The sequence below is a fragment of the Gobio gobio genome (assembly GCF_949357685.1).
Source record: "Gobio gobio genome assembly, chromosome: 11".
Lineage (NCBI taxonomy): Eukaryota > Metazoa > Chordata > Actinopteri > Cypriniformes > Gobionidae > Gobio > Gobio gobio.
The window spans coordinates 39,633,091-39,653,661 of NC_137104.1; the positions used below are offsets into that span (position 1 = coordinate 39,633,091).

Genomic DNA, 20,571 nt, shown 5'->3' on the forward strand with positions numbered 1-20,571 from the left:
GTAGTAAAAGAGATTCATTTGATAGGTACATTTATTCTTATGGACCGGTATAAAAATAACAATAATTGAATTGAAGATATATCATAATAGCAACACTATTCATTTAAAGTGAATGATTTCACTCAACTAGCCTGTAGGTTTTAATGAATGTCACATTAATCTAACTCATGGAACTGTTAAATAATAATAACTGCACGAATTACAATAAATATTAGATAAAACAATAATAACCCTAGTAGCAAAATGCCATTCTGTGCCTTCTGTGCCAATTCAGGTCCAGGGCATCTTACCCCAAGACTCTAATATTATCTTTTCACTTCAAAACGTGTCCACAAATTCCTCATCAACAAAAAGACACATTTAATATTCAATATTCAATATAATATAATGTCATAGACCCAGGTAAAGTAAGGGATTACTCTTATCATTACATGCTGTATAGACTAGAACAATTCTATATAGGCCTAAAACAATAATGGATTTAATATAAAAATGTTACATCTAATGTTAAAATGTATGTTTTTAATGTAACCGTATAACTTTAAATAGGGAGAAAAAGAATTTCAAGGAAAATGTATGCAATTTTATAATATTTATTTGAAAGTATCAAAAGAGCAGTTTCATGTCTATCCTTGTATTGTTCATTGTATCCTTGTATTGTGTATTGAGGTTGATATGTGATTTAGAAAGTACAGTAATCTAATTACACTGTTGAAGATGTAATTAGTAGCTACACCATAAAAAAATATTGTTGGTTTAACTTAAAAAAGTAAGTTACCTGGTTGCCTTAAAGTTAATTGAAATTCAAAATTTGAGTTATACAATGAAGGAGATTTGTTTAATAAATAGAAGCTCAAAATATTATGTTATCTGAACCACATTAATTATCTACCGTAAGTTGATTTGACAAAAGATAAAACGTTTTTTTTAAATATATATTTTTTTACAGTGTAGAAATTAATTAATTTCAACCCCATTTCCAGAAAAGTTGAAACATTTTGTAAAGTGCAATAAAAACAACCATCTGTTATTTGTTCATTCTCTTGAACCTTTATTTAAAAAGTACAAAGAAAATATTTCCATTGTTTTCACTGACCAACTTAATTGTATTTTGTGAATATCAACAAATTTTTATTTTGATGGCTGCAACACACTCCAAAAAATTTGGGACAGAGGCTAAATAAAAGTGAAAAGATTATAAAATATTCAAGTTAAACAGTTTAGAAACCAGTTTTGTCCACAATAAGCATGCGAATTGGTAGTAGGCGAGGGAATCGTGATTGGGTATAAACAAAAGATCCACCAAAGGCTCGGTCTTTGCAAGCAAAGATGGGGTATGGCTCACCACTTTGTGCCAAATTTTGTGAGACAATTCAAATTGTCAAACAATTCAAAAATGTCTCAATGCCAGATTGCAAAGACTTTAGATCTTTCACCGTCTACCATTTGGCCTATATAATATTATGAAAAGATTCAAGGAATCCAGAGAAATCTCAGTCCGTGTAGGGCAAGGCGTGAGACCTCTGAACATGTTACCTTAGCGCCCTCAGGCGGCATTGCATGAGAAACGTCTCGGTTACGTTTGTAACCTTGGTTCCCTGAATAGGGGAACGAGACGCTGCGAACCGTCGCCATGGGAACACTTCTGGTGTGACGAATGTCTGAAGCCCTTATACCATCACGCCAATTAATTGCGTCAAACCGTCAGATTTCAGGACGAAGGAAACTACTATTCGAAAAATGAGAAGGCCGGAATCGCAGTGTCTCGTTCCCCTATTCAGGGAACCAAGGTTACATACGTAACCGAGACGTTCCCTATCATAGGTTCACTCAACGCTGCGAATCGTCGCCATGGGAACGATATACCATAACGCCTTCACACACCTGAGAGTAGCTGGTGGACCGTGGAAAGCGCCCGCTCAAACAGAAAGGACCTGGGACCCAGGAGCCGCCTTCACGTCCAGATCGTAAAACTTGATAAAGGTGTTGGGAGAGGACCATCCTGCAGCAACACAGATATCTTCAAGCGAAGAGCCCTTAAAGAGAGCTTGAGAAGACGCCATTCCTCTGGTCAAATGCGCACATACTCCTAAAGGCGAGGTGAGACCACGTGCCTCGTAGGCCGCTGAAATAGCCTCAATAACCCAATGAGACATTCTCTGCTTAGTGACAGCTGCTCCTTTATTCTTGCCGCCAGAGCATACAAATAGCTGATCTGATTTACGCCACTGGGCAAACGTTAATTTTTAGTGCCCTAACCAGGCAGAGACCAAGAGGTCGCACACTATCTCCATCTTCTGATTCAGGAGGAGAAAAAGCTTCCAGAACTATCTGCTGGGATCGAAAAGAGGTCGAAGCAACCTTAGGAATATAACCTGGCCTAGGTCGCAGCAAAACCTTGACTAATCCAGGTACAAAGTCCATACAGGAGGGACTGGTAGACAAAGCCTGTAAGGCTCCAATCCTCTTCAAAGAAGATAAAGCCAGCAAGAGAACAGTTTTGAAAGTCAGAAACTTCTCTGCCACTGACTCCAAAGGCTCAAAGGGAACGCTCATTAGACCTTCTAGAACTATAGAAAGATCCCAAGACGGAATTCGTGCAGGGTGTAAAGGCCTAAGCGGTCTCGTCCCTTGCAGAAAGCGAGAAACCAAAGGGTGTCGTCCTACCGAAGCACCCTGCACTTGTACATGTTGGGCAGATATGGCCGCCACATAAACTTTCAAAGTGGCCAGAGCAGCTCCTGCTGAAAAACGGCTTTGTAGAAACTCCAATACTGAACCGATAGGGCAGCATACTGGGTCTTCATTTCGTGACAGACACCACAATGCAAAAACGTTCCACTTAAAAGCATAAAGGCGTCTCGTAGACAGTGCTCTGGAGTTGAGAATGGTTTCCGAGGTCTCTGCCAAGATACCATGACAATCTAGAGCTCCGCTCAGAGGCCACACCCATAACTTCCATAATTCCGGATGGGGGTGCCGAATCATGCCTTGAGCTTGCGTCAGCAAATCCGGTCTGAAGGGAACCTCCCATGGAGGGCCGACTAGCAGATTGATCAGCTCCGAAAACCAAACTTGAGTGGGCCAGTGAGGAGCTATCAGTAACAGATGTTCCACTCTGTCTGTTCGCACCCTGAGCAGTACCGCTGGGAGTAAGCAAATCGGAGGGAAAGCAAAGAGAGTGGTCTTGGGCCATGAATGGGCCAATGCGTCTAGCCCCAGAGGAGACGGAGGTGAAAGGGAGAACCAAAGTGGGCAGTGCGTAGTTGTGCTCGACGCAAATAAGTCCCCGTCTGCTCGACCGAACCTCTGCCATATAAGGTCTACCTTCCGTGGATGTAACCGCCACGCTCCAGGATCCAGACCTTGTCTTGAGAGTAAGTCCGCCCCCAGGTTCAGATGGCCTGGAATGTGAACGGCTCTGACCGACAGAAACTTGTTCTGCGCCCAAAGAAGCAAACGCTTTGCCAGATTGTATAAAGGGCGAGAGCGAAGCCTTCCTTGGCAATTTAAGTAAGATATCACGGTCATGTTGTCCATCCTGACCAGCACATGACACCCTCTCAGATGGGGCAGAAATCGTTTGAGCGCTAGAAACACTGCTAACAGCTCCAAAAGATGTATGTGCCAACCACAATGCTCTCCACTCCAGACTCCAAATGTCGGGCGTCCTTGATACACTGCTCCCCAACCCGTGAGGGATGCGTCCGTCGTGATAGTCTTGCGACGACAGCACAGCCCTAGTTGAACTCCACGGCGGAGCAAAGGGAGGTTTAACCATGGACGTAGAGCACGAGAACCCCTGCGAGTCACCAAGACTTGGCGGGAGGGATGGCTGTGGGGCGAAATCTTCATGCTTTTGGTCCACCATTGAAATGGTCTCATATGGAGCAGGCCCAACTGTACTACAGGGGATGCCGCTGCCATCATGCCCATCAGTCTGTGGCAAAGACCAACACAAGCGAGGTGACCTATCTTGAAGTGGCTCAGGAAGTTCTGCAGAGACTGAACGCGTGCAGGAGACAGCCGTGCCCACATTACATTCGAGTCCAAATCCACGCCCAGAAAAGTTGTCTGCTGGGACGGGTGCAAAACGCTCTTCTGGAGGTTCAGATGGAAACCCAGATTCCTCAAGTGGCAGAGAGTTAGATCTTGATGAGCCACAGCCCGTTCCTGAAATTGAGCTAATATTAGCCAATCGTCCAGGTAATTTAGAACACGAACGCCCTGGAGCCGCAATGGGGCTAGAGCAGCGTCCACACACTTCGTAAAAGTCAGAGGGGCTAGGGCTAGCCCAAAAGGAAGGACAAGATACTGGTAAGCTTTGCCCTCGAAAGCGAACCTGAGGAACTTCCTGTGTCTCTTGACGATCTGGATGTGGAAATACGCATCCTTCAGATCGATGGTTACAAATCAATCTCCGGTTTGTATCTGGGTCAGGATGGACTTTAGCGTCAACATTTTGAACTTGCTTACTCTGAGTGCAAGATTTAAACGACACAAGTCCAGAATCGGGCGCAATCCGCCACCCTTTTTGGGCACCACAAAGTAAAGGCTTTAAAAGCCCGCTTCTGCTTGAGAGGGGAGTATTTCTTCTATAGCCCCTTTCTCCAAGAGAGACATAAATTCCTGTCTCATAGCTGGGGCCTCCCATGGACGCACTGACGTGGGGAGAACCCCATCCCGGTGCTGGGGGGGTTGAATGCCGTTGCATTTAGCAGCGGGATGGTTAAGGCCGGAGCCGGGAGGCCACAGTGAGAGATGCGAATACACTTGTGTGGTTCGCCCAAACTCTCCAATGGAGGGCCTGGCCTCCGAAGACGAGCAAAGTGATCAGGAGTTATTCTTGGCGACCTGAGGACGAGAGGTTTTAGCCGTCAACATCAGGTCTACTCGTTTGCTTTGGTAGTTGCGCTGACGCATAGGTGGGCGGGTCCTAGGTCCCCGGTCCTTGCGAGGGGGGTCCATAGGAGAGGGTTTGCTTCGTTGAACTTCACGGCGTTGAAGGGAAGACGAGCGTGAGCGAGAATTCCCCAGACCGACGTGGAATAAGCTGCCGAAACACGCCAGATTGTTGCTTTGCTGCTCGAAATTTCTCCACCACCGTGGTTACGGCCTCCCCGAAAAGGCCGTCGTTGGAAATGGGGGCGTCCAACAAAAAGGATTTCTCCTTTTCTTTAATGTCAGGGAGATTAAGCCAAAGGTGGCGCTCTACTGACACTAAACTGCTGCCTGTCCAGCTGCCATATAAGACTTATTGACCAGGGAGGAGGTCACTCTGCATGGTTTGGAGGGCAATAAGGGACGAGACTTCCACGACGGAGCCGAATTAGGCGCGAGGTGGGCCGCGAGGGTCTCTTCAACAGTAGGCAAGCTTGCTTAGCCAAAGTCCGCCATTTTAGAAATCGTGGCGAAATCCGCGGCCGCGGGGTTGGTAATACGAGCTGAAAATGGCTGCTTCCAAGACTTCGAGACCTCGTGGTGGAGGTCTTGGAAGAAAGGCAGTGGCCGGCGGGGCTGAGTTGGCGCACGGCTAGTGAAAAAACGATCGTCCAGCTTCGATTGGGTTCGATCTAGCGCGGTCTCGCTGTCCCAATCCAGGCCCAGTTTGTGCAGCGCGAGTGACAACTTCTATCAGTTCGTCATATGACTGGGAAACTTGTCTCTCTTGACCGCTCGGAGGAAGAGAAGCGGCTGATTCGCCTGCGAGTCCCTCGGAATCGGAAGCCGCTGTAGAGAGCACATCATCATCGAACAGGCCGCAACCAAAAGAAACCGAGTCCCGGGCTTCTGGGGTAGGCCGCAGTTCGTCGTGCATAAACGGAACGGGCTCGACACGGTCGTGATTCTCAAGCGGACAAACCCGACCGGGGGAAAGAGAGCGAAAAGGATTGTAATCTGTCCGCTCACTATCCATAAATTGTAATTCGCCCATGTCGTCCCAAGCGTCCGACTCGTGCGGTGCCTCGGCGGCCGCAGAGACGTGGTAGCGGGGATTAGGCAGGCAGCCTTTAAAGGTAGCTAGCCTAGAGCGAAGCACTTTCATGCGTAGGCTATCACAGTGCTGACAGTCAGATAGACCGCTAAGCGCGGCCTGGGCGTGCTGAATGCCCAAACACATCACGCACCTGTCATGAGTGTCGTCTCCAGCAATGAATCTGTTGCACCGGTCCAAACATTTCTTGAAGCTCATCGTGTCCGCTTTTGAGGAGTAAAGGAACTGCTAAAACAGGGTAAGTAGCTGTGAACACGATGGGTTAGCTTTAGTAGCAAAATAGCTTTCCTAAGGGCACAGATGATCCGTTTCCTGAAGGAATGAAATCTGACGGTTTGACGCTAAGCGCCACTAGCCAATGAATTAGCGTGATGGTATAAGGGCTTCAGACATTCGTCACACCGGAAGTGTTCCCATGGCGACGGTTCGCAGCGTTGAGTGAACCTATGATAGGGAACCGTCATGCTACGCTGTATACAGCCACATGGGCTCGGGGGTACTAGAAAACCATTGTCTGCATGCTGCATCATCATGAATGCCACTTGAATCTCTATTAAGCATGGAGAAAGCTACATCAGTTTTATGCAGTGATGTCACAGAGTTCTCCATCTGAATTCTTCTCAGATGGTCCAGGAGACAGTGGAAATGTCAGATGAGTCCATGCATCAGCTTATTTTGGGGAAAAACAGACATCAAGTTCTCAGTCCCAAAAACGAAAGGGACCATTTGATCAGCAACACAGGTGCTAAAGCAAACATCTGTCATGGTATGGGGATGCATCAGAGCAAACGGCCTGGGTGACTTGTTTGTGGGAAGGTATGTGGGAAGGTACCATTCATGTGGAGGCATAAATTGGGATTGTAGTGCACTGCCATCAAGATGACATCTTTCCTGCTCTGTAAAATCTAATTGTAGACTTACTTACAAAAAAAACATGCAAGCTTTGCCTCAAAAAAACAAGTAAAGTGAAAAAGGAATAGTATGTTGTTAGCACTAACAAATGCTTAGTTAGTATATTTCACTTACACAAGAGTTCTAATAACTAAAAAAGAACAATAGAGAGTACTTGATAATTTACTTTAGATTTTATGGATTATATCAACCCCATTAAAAGTTTATGACATAAGCATTAGCAATAAAATTTTAAGCGGTCATTATACGGCTTTTAAAAGGTGACTTAATTTCTGACTAAATCATTAACTATAATGATTTAGTTAAGTTAAGAGTCAAGTTAAGATTAATTGATTTGTTTGAGTGCCATTTTGTCAAGCCAAAAAAAAAAAAAACATTATGGTGATCAGAGTTCCCTTTGGTTGGGTACTTGGAACATTCATATTATTGTAATTATCTATTGATGCAGCGATGCAGAACGAAATCACAGTTATTTGGTTTCAAAGGAAGATAAGTAATAGATAGATTGCTTTTAAAAGTTGACCTATTAACTATAGTTAATTATTCAGAAGCTATAGGTCAACTATAGGTCAACTTTTAAAAGCAACCTAAGAAGCTATAGGTCAACTTTTAAAAGCAACCTAAGATAAGTAATAAATAGGTTGCTTTTAAAAGTTGAGCTTCTGACTGAATAATTAACGATAGTTTATTATAAATTATTCATCACCATAACGGTGTTTTTTTTTTTTACAAAATGGCACTCAAACCAATCAATTAATCTTAACTTGGGTTTTCTGAGTAAACAAAGCAAAGTATGTGAATAGTAGCCTAGCCTACAGATTACTATATTTTTACTAGTTATGAGTAGGCTAAAGTTAACTCAAAAGTGTTAGTTAGAATCACTGTTGGATTTTACAGTGTGGGAAGCAAGACAATGGCAGGATTCATTCTGCACGTGCTACAACAGAGTGCAGTTTCAGACACATCTCACCCTTTTGCTAAGTGTATCTCGTACATACCCTCAAAAATGTTCAAAATGATCATGCACAATGTCATTTAGTTGTGGTATTTTTTTAGATTTTGCTATTTATCATAGTATATCTTTGAAGATCCAAAGAGGAGCTTTATCATTCTGTTTAAACCTACTTTCAAGTAGATGAAAGGGTTCAACCATAGACGGGTTCAACAGACACCCCCTACTCGTGACCCCACCCCCCTCTAAGACCCCCACCCGGCCCGAGGACTTCCGGTGATACCGGAAGAACCTTTGTTTGTGTTTGTCAAGATGGCGGCTGGAATGTATCTAGAGCACTATTTGGACAGTAAGACTATTGTCTTTGTTTCGATTTTCATCCCCATAAATAAACATCTTCCGTGTTCCCAGCATGTCTGCACGTTTCACATACATACACAATTGGCAATAAAACGATCGCGCAACGACACAAAATAGCGCTAATAAATACATTAGTACGGTTATTGGGCTCTGAAGCTAACGGGCTAACGGTATATGTAAACAGTGTAATGATGTGAATGATGGTTTTGTAGATTTGTTTGGTGGGAGCGGTGCCGATAAATGTGACAATGTTCTTGCTGTTAAAAAAATTAAATGATGTAAATGAATACGTGTAAACATTAAAGCTCAATGTCAAGCATCAAATGCAGTGTTTCAATACAATCTAGTTCGCTTGCGCCCGTATATAAGGAGATCATTTACTAATGCGCATTGACCTATTTATGGCTTGATATTAGTGTAGAAGATTCATATACCACTTTATCTGTTTAGGCATAGAGAATTTGCCCTTTGAACTGCAGAGGAACTTCCAGCTGATGCGAGATCTGGACCAGAGGACAGAGGGTGAGTCTACACTGTAGACCTGCCTCTAAATCAATACAGTAATATAGAATAATATATTTATATTTTGTGACTGATTTTGTGGAATAGTAAATCTCTTCTGAAGTGGTCATTTTACAGTGTCCGTTACACATCTAACATGTTCTTATTACAGTAATAATATTAAATTACATAATTGCAAGCAATTAACCCTAAACAAAACCTAATTATATAAGTGCATGTTGTTAATTAATATTACACAGTACTTATCTGTGTAATTACAGTGTAACAGGGGCATCTTAAAATAAAGTTACATTTCTTCTTTCTGTAGATCTGAAAGGACAGATTGATTCTCTGGCTCGTGAATACACAGCTAACGCTCGGACATTGTCGTCCGAACAGAAGCTCTCGCTGTTAAGGCAAATCCAGCAGTCTTATGGGAAGTGCAAGGAGTTTGGAGATGACAAGGTCCAGCTTGCGATGCAAACCTACGAGATGGTTAGTGTGAATTTGCATTTGCTCCTTGCTAGTGAACTATTATATCTACTGCACATTTCTGTTCAAAATATGTTAAAAGAGAAAACTGTTAAATTGTCATAATATTTCACAATGTTTTGATCAAATAAAAACAGCCTTGGTGCGCATAAGAGACTTCTGTCTTTAACATTTTAAAAATCGTATTGACCCAAACTGTTAAATGATAGTGAATATTAAATGTACTGTAAAATTGATCTGTAATGTCCATTTAGTTGCTTTATTACTCCTTATGACATATCACACTTCATTTATTCTATGCTTTTAGGTGGATAAGCATATTCGAAGGTTGGATACAGACCTGGCTCGCTTTGAGGCTGACCTCAAGGAGAAACAGATAGAAAGCACCGATTATGACTCTACCTCCAGCAAGGGCAACAAGAGTGAGTGTTGTGCTTTGTGAGATAGGTGCTTATGTCTATTATTAGTGCTGTTCTGGCATTTGCACATCTCATATGTGAATCTCTGTACATCAACAGTGTTTGTGATGGTTTATTGTTTGAAGGTGATCATCGAGGACCCAAGAAGAAGGAGGTGACTCGCACTAGGTCAAAAGTGAAGAGCTCTGACGATGACTGCAGCTCCAAGAGCGGACAGAAGAAGGTCAAACTGACGCAAGGGTGAGAATACCACACATTATCTGTGATAATTCTGTTTTTATAGGGAAAGTGTGTAATGTCTGTGTTGCTTATGACACCAAGCAGAATTGCAGAAACAATCATTTTCATACTGGTTTGCTTTTGTAATTAAATATTTCTGCTTTGTACACTTAGGACATAAATACTACCATTCAAATGTTTTGTTTTGTTTTTTGAAAGAAGTTCATTCTTATTCAGCAAGGACAGTTCAATTGATCAAAAGTGAAGTTAAAGACATAAAAAATGTATCACGTTTTTCAACATTGATAATAAGAAATGTTTCTTGAGCACCAAATTATTTGACAGCATATTAGAATGATTTCTGAAGGATCAAGTGGCACTGAAGAGTAATGATGCTGAAAATTCAGCTTTGCCATCACAGGAATTAATTACCAGTTACAGTTAAAACAGTTATTTTAAATTGTAAAAATATTTCAAAATATGACTGTTATTATGGTAGCACTTTATTTTAAAGTCCTGTTTTGCATAAACATACTATGTACTTATTGTAGTAATGACACTAACTGGGTAATAACTAGGTACTAAACCTGAACCTACCCCTAAACCTTAACTTAACCCATGTAGTTACCTTACACAACTCAGTACTTTTGTGGGTAAGTACACTTGTAGGGCTTTTGACCTAACCCCAGGTTATCGTTGTTCTAAACCCTGCTTGTAACCCCGTTTAAAGGAACGTTTCACACTTGTAATTTAAACCCGGGGTTACCCGCTTTTGTAGTGTTAACCCCGCATTGCGGTGGCAAACTTGTACAGTGTGAAACGATGCAGTGATAGAATGTTAAAGCTAGACGCTAAGCAACAGACAACCAATCGTGTACTCATATTTGCGTGCTTTGGACAGTCACAGAAACACTGCACATTGTATATAAACAGTAAATTTAGCGTTTGAGAGGAAAAATGTAAAATGCTGACAGAAAATGTGTAAATTTGAGTGAAGAAGAGACCGTTTCATTCTTACCTTTATAGTTACAAAGTATCCACTCAGTATAAACTCCATAGTACAGTCGGCAATACGACAATGCGCAATGCTAGAGCTTTTATGTAAACATCAACGTGTGCTGCGATCATCCCATCAATGACACTGACCCCGCAAATAAGAACGTTAACCCAGGGTTTAGGAATGTACAGTGTGAAACGTCAGTTCAGTATTCAGTTTACCCGAGGTTTAGAATGGTCCAGGGTTAACTATTTAAAGTGTGAAAAGCCCTTGTAAGTACATTGAAATATCGCATACTGTAAAATAGAGTGCAACCATTTTTACTCAGTTTTTGGGTTTCAAATAAATGCAGCCTTGGTGAGCATAAGAGTTCATAAGAGACTTCTTTCAAAGAAAATGTTTTTTTTTTAACAGTAGTGTATGTGCCACAGATAGTAGCACAGAAAGTTTTGTTTTATTTTTCATCATTTTATAGAGATTTGCTTAGACTGTAAGTCATAGATTCTGTTTGTGATGTTGAATAGATTACAAAGGAGAGGGGAACTGGAGCCTTGCGACATGTACGTAAATATCTAAGAAGTTGTTTTGAAATACATTTTTAATGTTTAGAAATACCAAAGGGTTAGCAGTTTGCACTACAGTCTGTTCTGCAGAATTTATGTTTGCCTTTCTAATTGTTTCTGTTAATAAAAGATGCAAAACGCACCAAAAAAAAAAAACACATTCAAAAATATAATAAAATTGAATTAAGACTCAGAGGTGGAAAAATGGAATTCCGATTTACTAGTTCCTTTAACATTTCAGCTCTGAGTTTTCAACCCCGGCTGTGAACTTTGGGAACGTGCACCCCTCAGATGTGTTGGACATGCCAGTGGACCCCAACGAGCCCACCTATTGCCTCTGCCACCAGGTTTCATACGGAGAGATGATTGGCTGTGACAATACAGACGTGAGTCTCCTTCCTCATTTAATGCACTGTGACAAAGGCCAACACACTCACAGCCTCTCATATCTTATTACTTACAGTACACTTACACTTTCTTACACTTTATTTCATTATATGTATTTCCCCATTAAAAGTTCAAATGGAGGTTAAATATTTAGTCATGTACCAGGGTTCCAGACTGCGCCTAAAACGGTCACATTTGCGAGCAAAAATATTAATTTTCGAGTTATATTTTTGCTGAGATCGCCACTGGCGACAATATAAATATAAATATACATGTTATGATTGAATTTTTTTTTACCTGTGTATTATTCTGTGATGAGTAGCCTATCACATCTTTTATTGCGTTGATGTAATAAATGAGACACTCTCTGAGTTTGGGTTTTCCCAAAATATGCACAGGGAAAGCAAGGATCAGCTTTCCACGTCAGAAAAACATGTACAAATGAAAAATATCAGATTTTTTCAAACATCAACGCTGACAGACCACCTGCTAATAGAAAAGCAGACTCTAGTTGTGCCAGCATGAAAGATAGAAAATGACTGAGGATCATCTTTTCCTGTCAAGAAATTAACACCCAACTTTGCATTATTTGTAGCGCACCTGCCATCCAATAATCGCAATAAGCTTCGTGCTTTGTTACTCTTAATATGTTTGTTACTTTTAATAAACAATGTCTCGGCTTTTAAAGGCACAATATGTACGATTTTTAGATTAAATATCCAAAAACCACTAGAACAATGTTATATTTTGTTGACTTGAATACTGACATTATGCCAAACGTTTCCAAACATGTTTAAATCTAGAGAGATCAGATTTTAACCAGTGTTACTGACAGTATCCTTGCACCGCCTGACAATGACGTCATATCCGCTTTACCCTCGATTTGCAGTTTTACTTTCATAGAAACCATGGAAACATCAAAGACGCTTTATAAATTATGTGTTTTGTTAGACAGGTGAGACATTTATCAACAGAAAACTGATCGTTATACAGCGCAACGCGGTTAGTCTTATTGTTTGAAACGCTTGTTTTCTTGATTTACCATGAGTACCATGTTTTACCACGTCTCAGAGACAACACTATTTTGTGTTTACTAAGTGGCTAACATAGCATAATAAGAGAGAGCTTTCTCCATCATACATTTAAAAATTAACTGCATATTGTAAAACTGTTCGCTTGTAATGAAGGAAGAAGACAGGGTCGGCTTGCTGGGACTCGTGTGTTTATTTTAACTCTCTCTGCATACAAAACAAATGTGCGCTGTCCGCGCATTCAACTCAGGTTCAGATTCTCAGTCCAACAAAAACAGGTGCGCTCTCCAGAGCTTTTTCACGACAGTCACACGAGTCCTCTGCTGCTATCTCTCTCCTCGCTTCCTGTTTCCGACCGGCTTTTATCCGGTCTCCCCACGCCAATTACTGCAACGAAACACAGGTGAATGTCATTCTGCATTTAACCCATTTACGTACCGCTCGTCACCTGCCTCTTCTCTCCCGTTGCTGACCTCGCTGAACCACGTCCCCCTTGCCACACATATCATTTAGCAACAGTCATTTAGTCATCCAGCTTTTATTAATATGATATTCTAATATCGATCTATATGTCTAGTGTCTCATACCAGCCACCGAGCGAATACACAGAGTAATGTTATAGCAAACTTTCAACACACTCAAATGTATTTAGTAGGGGTGTGACGATGCACCAATGCCACGGTTCGGTTCATATCACAGTTTTGGAGCATCGGTTCAGTTCTGTTTGCTGTGGGGCAGGGTTCATGGCAGGGCACCAGCAATAATAACACTAGGTTCACTTTTAACTTAATAATAACAACAACAATAATTTAACTTATTATCTTTATCTTTAGTAATACATTGGCTTCACGTTTTCTTTAGAGCAGTTAGCATGAAATAAATGCCTCCACTGTAGACTAGTCTAGACTAGTGTTGTTGTTTGTTTTTTTTAAAACAAGCAAATTTATTCCACAAAAATTGATCACATACACACACACACACACACGTGTTGTCCCACTTTGGCCTACTTAACAAACACAAAAATTGTACCAATATAACTAACACTGATGAATAAATAGGCCTATAAGCTAAATATATTAAACAGCAGGTTTTGTTAATACAATAAAGTAGCCACCACACAAATAAAAAAATATACAAAGTGAACATGAACTGTTAATGAAACATGAAAACTGCTCCTGATGAACAGAATGAACATCATACCTGCATGCAAATTAGGGCTGAACGATATATCGTTATCGTATCTATATCTAGATATGAACTTTCAAGATATTACTATCGAAAAAAGCAACGATATAGATTTCCCCTCTCCGCGCTCGCCCTGCATACAACTCTGGCAGTCACAACAAACATCAGTTTTACGAGTGCCCTTGAATGCACCGCTAAAGCCAGCGCGCACACACTACCAGGGACGTGGGAACTATATTGTGAGAGGGGGGGGCGGCGTTTCCATGGTGACGCGTCATTGCTTGTCACGTGACACACCGCAGCAGCAACAGCGCTGAATGAATGATGATCTGCTTTTATGTCATTTTTTCATTTTGTATTCAGAATATTCACAAATGTGTTAGCTATGGCATGAAATATCTGATATTCCGATTGTCAAATACATGCAAGTGGAAGTATATTGTTGTTTAAACACCTTTATAACGATCGCGTTAGTTGAGCTGTATGCGCGATGGGCGCCGCCTTGTTAGTTTGTGCCGCAGACGCAGTTCAGAGAATCGGATCTGTTGGATTTACAACCTCTATGTTTACAACACGTGAATTCATCCACTTCTCCCAAAATACTTAAAAGTAAGTGGCTGGTGAACTGGGAATAGAATAGAGTAAACATTGAAGTTACGTACACAATGCGTATCTGATAAGAATAAAACGTGTCGAATTATAATGGAAACTGGATTATTATTACCTCTTCCATAGACATCAGTGTGTATTTTACAAACTCTAAATGTATTTTTTTTTTTAGTACTTATGTGAATTTAATATGTTTGAAACCTAAAATAAACAGTATGTGGTTGAAAACACTGAAAAGTTGTTATATTTGACAGCTCTGATCGCGCCTGTCTCTGGCTAAATTCAACATTTGAATTTAGCAGTTGATCATATGATGCACTTGATCATACGCTCCAGGGACCAGCCTAGACTGATCACACCTGTGTGATCGTACGTGCGAAAGGCTTAAAAACAATACATTTTCTGACACAAATTTTTTAAATGTAGGCTTAAATCAAACATTTTAATTCAGATTCTGGTTTTCACAGAACGCGTAGTCATATTTTATTGTATCGATATCTAGATATCTGGCATGAAAATCGAGATATGAAATTTTGTCCATATCGTTCAGCCCTAATGCAAATCCCTCCCAGCTAACACACGTCGTACCAGTTACGTGATTTATTGGTACTTTACTTTTTTTCATGACTTACTTGCTTGCTTGTAGTTTTTCTCTTGCACTTTATGAAGTAATATACCGCGCATGCCGCCGCATTTGCGCATGTAATTGAAGAGTATGCACTACGAGCACAGTGTAACGGCTGACAGGATAGGAAAGTTCGGTTTTCTAAGGTGAGAACATTTTTATTTCGTAACCAGCTACGAAAATGACATTGACATATAGCCTTACAACATATCATCTGACCGCAGATACTGAATCGGGACAACACGTTTTCTCAGACACTCCGCAACCCACTCAGAACGGTCTCGCGACGCACTTTTAGGTCACGATCCACCAGTTGAGAAACACTGCTGCCGAGAACACCCTCTCACTGGGGTACAATGTTGCTTGGACTCCAAGGTAGCATTTAGCCAACCTGGCTAAATGGGGAACGGGCTCTCTTTGTCCTTTCACCATGCAACTTGAGCAATCACTCAAGTCATGTGACATACACTTGTAAGACAAAAATTTGTGTAAATTTAATAAATAATATTATTATTATAATATTTAGTAAAAATACTGCTCGTATTAGCTGTTGAAAGTGTACTAATTACTATTTAATACAATTTCAAGGAAGAAAAAATTGTTTTGTGACATAAGGTGGAGTGAGAGCTGGGCTGGGGCAGCAGGGGACTGGACTCATTCGTTCGACATGAGAGTATCACGGTTTTAACTGGCTCTTTAATGTGCTGTAGTCCCTCAGTTCAAGCTGCACATGAACCAATCATCTCTTCCTATTTACTACTAGCTACTGCATGAAGTAAACATGAATAAACATCAGAAGGTATGTTGAAAGATACAGTACAACTTACTAAAATGTTGTAGTACTATATTATACTATTTTAGTATGTAGTACTAAAACTGTCATAGGAATTCATTGAAATTTTGAAACACTCACTTTGCTCAGACCGCTCCGTTATGAATGCCCGAGCCGAGCGGCCGTGCGTGTTTACATTCTGTGAGTGAGATCCCCCCCCCTGTGGGCGGCTGAAAACATGCGGAACTAGCTCCTACTTCTGGCTGTAGTCTCTAGCCTCTGGCCAAAAAATCCTGCGATGACGCAAAATGACAATATTTGCGTCATCGGAGGATTTTTTTCCAGAAATAAAATGCATAATTCTCTCGTCTCAGGGGGACATGAGGGGGGGGGGGGGGGGGGGGGGGGGGGTGAAGTCGCTGAAGTAACCCTTTAAGAACAATATGTCATGTGATTTACCTCACAATAGCCATTAAATTTCCATTAACTCATTAGCCAGCTAGAAAATATAACTATAGAAAGGAGCATTTTCTTATTACATATTTGTTATATTTTTACTTAACCTATTTTCTACATGATGATAAAGAATGGAAGGAGCTAAAAAATTTAATTCAACATCACCTATTTGAATGTGAAGAGCTGCCTTTCACCAAATATACATCATAGCCCTCACATAGACTGGTTATGTGCAAGACATATGACAACATACATTGAGGAGGATGGCAAACACACTCAATGGCCAAGTGATGTTGACATAATTATTGTCCCTGACACTGGCTCAGATTCTGTGTAAAAAAACAATCATTTATGACTGCAAATAGTTCTCAAGTTGGAAAAGCCATTCAGTACCCACTTTAAAGGATTAGTTCATTTTAAAATGAAAATTACACCCTCAAGCCATCCTTGGTGTATATGACTTTCTTCTTTCTGATAATAATAAATATCCTGACGCTTCCATGCTTTATGGCAGTGAACGGGGCTCACAAGTTTGAAGCATTCATCTCATGAAACTACACTTTCTTTGTAAGTTGAATACGGAAGGCAGTCCGTCGGAAGCTAGATATGTTTTCTTACAAAAACCCATCGATTCACTTCAGAAGGCCTTTATTAACCCCCGGAGCTGTGTGGAGTACGTTCATAAAGGATGGATGCACTTTTTTGAGCTCTAAACTCATGAGCTCTGTTCACTGCCATTATAAAGCTTGGAAGAGCCAGGCTATTTATTAACATAACTTAGATTGTGTTCTTCTGAAAGAAGAAAGTCATATACACCTAGGATGGCTTGAGGGCGAGTAAATCATGGGGTAATTTTCACTTTAAAGTGAACTAATCCTTTAAGTGATCATTATTTCCAGCTGATGCTGTAAAAGGAGGGCAAACATGACAGGATGACTGAAATTAAAGTGTTTAAAAATTAAAACACATGTTTAATCTTATGTGGCTCTTGAAAAAAAATTATTTGGCACCTTTTTTTTCTTATAGGGGGCCAATGGCTTTTTTTTTGCGATTCTTTTTGTTGTTGTCTGGGGCCCTGTGTACTGTAAATATAATTCCTTGATCGCAATGTTAGATTACCAATTTCTAAACATTTATATTCAGAGTAATATGCTCATGTTGAATTACCAATTTCTAAACATTTATATTCAGAGTAATATGCTCATGTTGAATATGTGTTTCTCTTTCTTTAGTGTTCTATCGAGTGGTTCCACTTTGCCTGTGTGGGTCTGACCACCAAGCCCAGGGGGAAATGGTTAGTGTCATGTGATTTTTGGCCTTGAAACGGATGCAATTCAATGCTGCCGGACATCAGTGTAGAAATAGACATTTTAGTCTGAAGTTACTCTCTAAATAAAGCAATATTAAATAACGGTTTTAGTGAATATACTTGTATATTTCAACATTTGCCTCATTTTCTTTCTACATCAGGTACTGCCCAAGATGTTCACAGGAGCGGAAGAAAAAATGAACATGCAAGACAAAAGAATTCACAGAGAGGGAGGTAGAGGCAGACGCAAGGGTTGAAGGTGTTTTTAAGGCCCTCCATAGACACTAATATAGATCCACTCTCTGCTTAATCTGGTGCTTGTCGTCCTCTTTTCCATGTTCACATCCCTCTCTTAGCCAGACAGTAAGAAGGGATGACGGGTGAAGATGAAGGAGGTGTAGTTTTTAACTTATGTGTTCAATAATGAAGATGACTTTTGTTATGGATTATTTTGTTTTGGTTCTGCATTATTTTATATTCTTATATTTTCGGTTCGTTTATTTGGATTGTCTTTTTTAAAGCTAATTTTAAACGCATGAACTCAGCTGTCAAAACAGTCAGGGAGCATATCAACTCTCGATCTCGCAGTTCTTTTTGACGGTTTTTATTCCAGACTGGATAATTGCTGTCAGTATCCTTCTCAGATGGTTTCTAATATGGGATCATTTCCTACTAGTCTCAGTTTGTGACTGTTATAAAGCAGAACAGGTCCCAGAACAGGCTTGAATCCGATCCCTTACCTAATTTATTTTCTCATTTCAATATTCTGAAAAGGGCAAGAGTTATATCAACGTACCTCACCAGATCTGAGCTGTTAATATGACAAACCAGCAATTACAAAACAATAGCTGCTCACTGGGATCATTTAACTTGACTTTTACTCACACTCAGTTCAGACCTTTACACTATTGTGTCTGTGTCTTACATTCACAAATCCTGCACTTGAAGACCACTTCTTCACGTCAGGTCCATTCCACAACTGTAGACTTCAATGCAGACATTTTCTGGTGCTTATGGTCTCACACTACTTAGATCGTATTGACTGTTATCCAGACTGTTGAAAAGCATTAACACAGCATGCAATGTTCAATTCAATCGCTCTGACACCTGGTCATTTAATGCATTTTCTTTTGTAGACGATGAATTTACTCTAGTATTGCTGTGAGTTAAGCAGCAGGGTTCTTTGCGACTGGATTTTGGTGCTTATGAATATATTAAAGATGATGTGTTTGGTTTGGTTAAACGTGCAAAATACACAGTACAGCTTACAATGGATCTCAGTCATTGTGTTGACGTCGTGAAAGCATTATGATACTTTTTGCGAGATGTCAGAATTAAATGTGTTGATAACTTGTATTTATGATTCGGTTGTTTTAATAAAGCAATTACAGGTGTGTCAGACAATGCAAACAGTTTCAAAACCTGGTGCTACACAGTGTGCTTTGCCGGTTCTAATTGATTATATTGTCTGGTGTACGATGAAGGGTTTGTGTCACGTGTTTTTTGCCTTTGTGATGTTGCTTTGTGAATTGATTGTTCCCGATATTCTAGAGTACTGTACTAATGTCAGATATTGGGTCTGGTGTCTTCCATGCTGAATGAACAATGCCTGATTATGAAAGCGTCATTGTGTCTGCTGGTCGTTATTTCATTCTTTCTGACGTTCTGGAATGTTGTGGTTCGAAAAGTGTCATGAACGTAGTGTACAATATTTCAAGTCATCTCAGAAGTAGAAATGTTAATAAAGAAGTGTTGAAGGGATGGTTTACTCAAAAATGAAAATTATGTCGTAATAAGTTGTTCCAAGCAGATCTCGTCCCCCATTGACTACCATAGTATTTTTTTTCTCCCTACTATGGTAGTCAATGGGGGGCGAGATCTGCTTGGTTACAAACATTCTTCCAAATATCTTCATTTATACAGGTTAACTTAAGGGTGAGGAAATTGACATAATTTTCACTTTTGAACTATCCCTTTAATAAATAATTTAATATAATTTAAATGTATGTTATTTTGTGATTATATATATAAGTGTGTGTGTGTGTATATATATATGTCAAATATGTCACCTCCAAAATAAAAGTTTGTGTTTACAAAATATGTGTAGTGTGTATAATTATTATGTATATTTGAATACACACACATAAATGTTATATTATATGTAAATATACATATTTTATATGTAAATACAACAATTTTTTCCTAAATATATACATGCATGTGTGTGTATTTATATATACATAATAATTATACACAGTACACGCATATTATGCAAACAAACCTTTATTTTGGATGCGATTAATTGATTTGACAGCACTGATATACTGAGATATTTAAATACAACTTATTTTGAATAAATATATATATATATATATATATATATATATATATATATATATATATATATATATATATATATATATATATATATATATATATATATATATATATATATATATATATATATATGTATGTATGTATATACACTACCATGCAAAAGTTTGGGGTCAATAAGATTTATTTGATGGAATATACATTAAAAGCAATATTATTAAATATTAAAATTATATTTCAATGTTTTTCTTTTTGTTTATATAAAAGTATGAATTTCTTTTTCTAAGAAAAAAAAAACATTTGAACGGTAATGTAGTTTATGGTGACATAGCCTCTGAAATATATATAGAGGTTTTGCACACGATAGTGCAATACTGCATTGCAGTTCTCATACAAACCACTAGAAGCACCCTATCACTTCCACTTTGTGAAATGCTGCAGTGATGCTTATGC

At 39.8% G+C, this 20,571-nt stretch overlaps 2 protein-coding genes across 3 annotated transcripts in view; both read left to right on the forward strand.

The window, feature by feature from the left end:
- LOC307133598 (craniofacial development protein 2-like) overlaps positions 1-20,571 on the forward strand; it is a 1,416,430-nt gene that overhangs the window by 1,102,938 nt on the left and 292,921 nt on the right. The window lies entirely within an intron of this gene.
- ing4 (inhibitor of growth family, member 4) lies at positions 8,144-19,878 on the forward strand. 2 transcript variants are annotated; one of them, XM_079828487.1, is made up of 9 exons: positions 8,144-8,208; positions 8,670-8,741; positions 9,049-9,215; positions 9,520-9,634; positions 9,757-9,871; positions 11,372-11,407; positions 11,652-11,796; positions 17,708-17,769; positions 17,946-19,878. In XM_079828487.1, exons 1-9 carry the CDS (start codon positions 8,172-8,174, stop codon positions 17,983-17,985), a joined length of 789 nt encoding a protein of 262 aa, XP_079684613.1. In that variant the 5' UTR covers positions 8,144-8,171; the 3' UTR covers positions 17,986-19,878. The 2 variants fall into 2 exon arrangements, with proteins under 2 accessions (XP_079684613.1, XP_079684614.1); XM_079828488.1 differs by lacking the exon at positions 11,372-11,407 and having other exon boundaries at positions 8,156-8,208.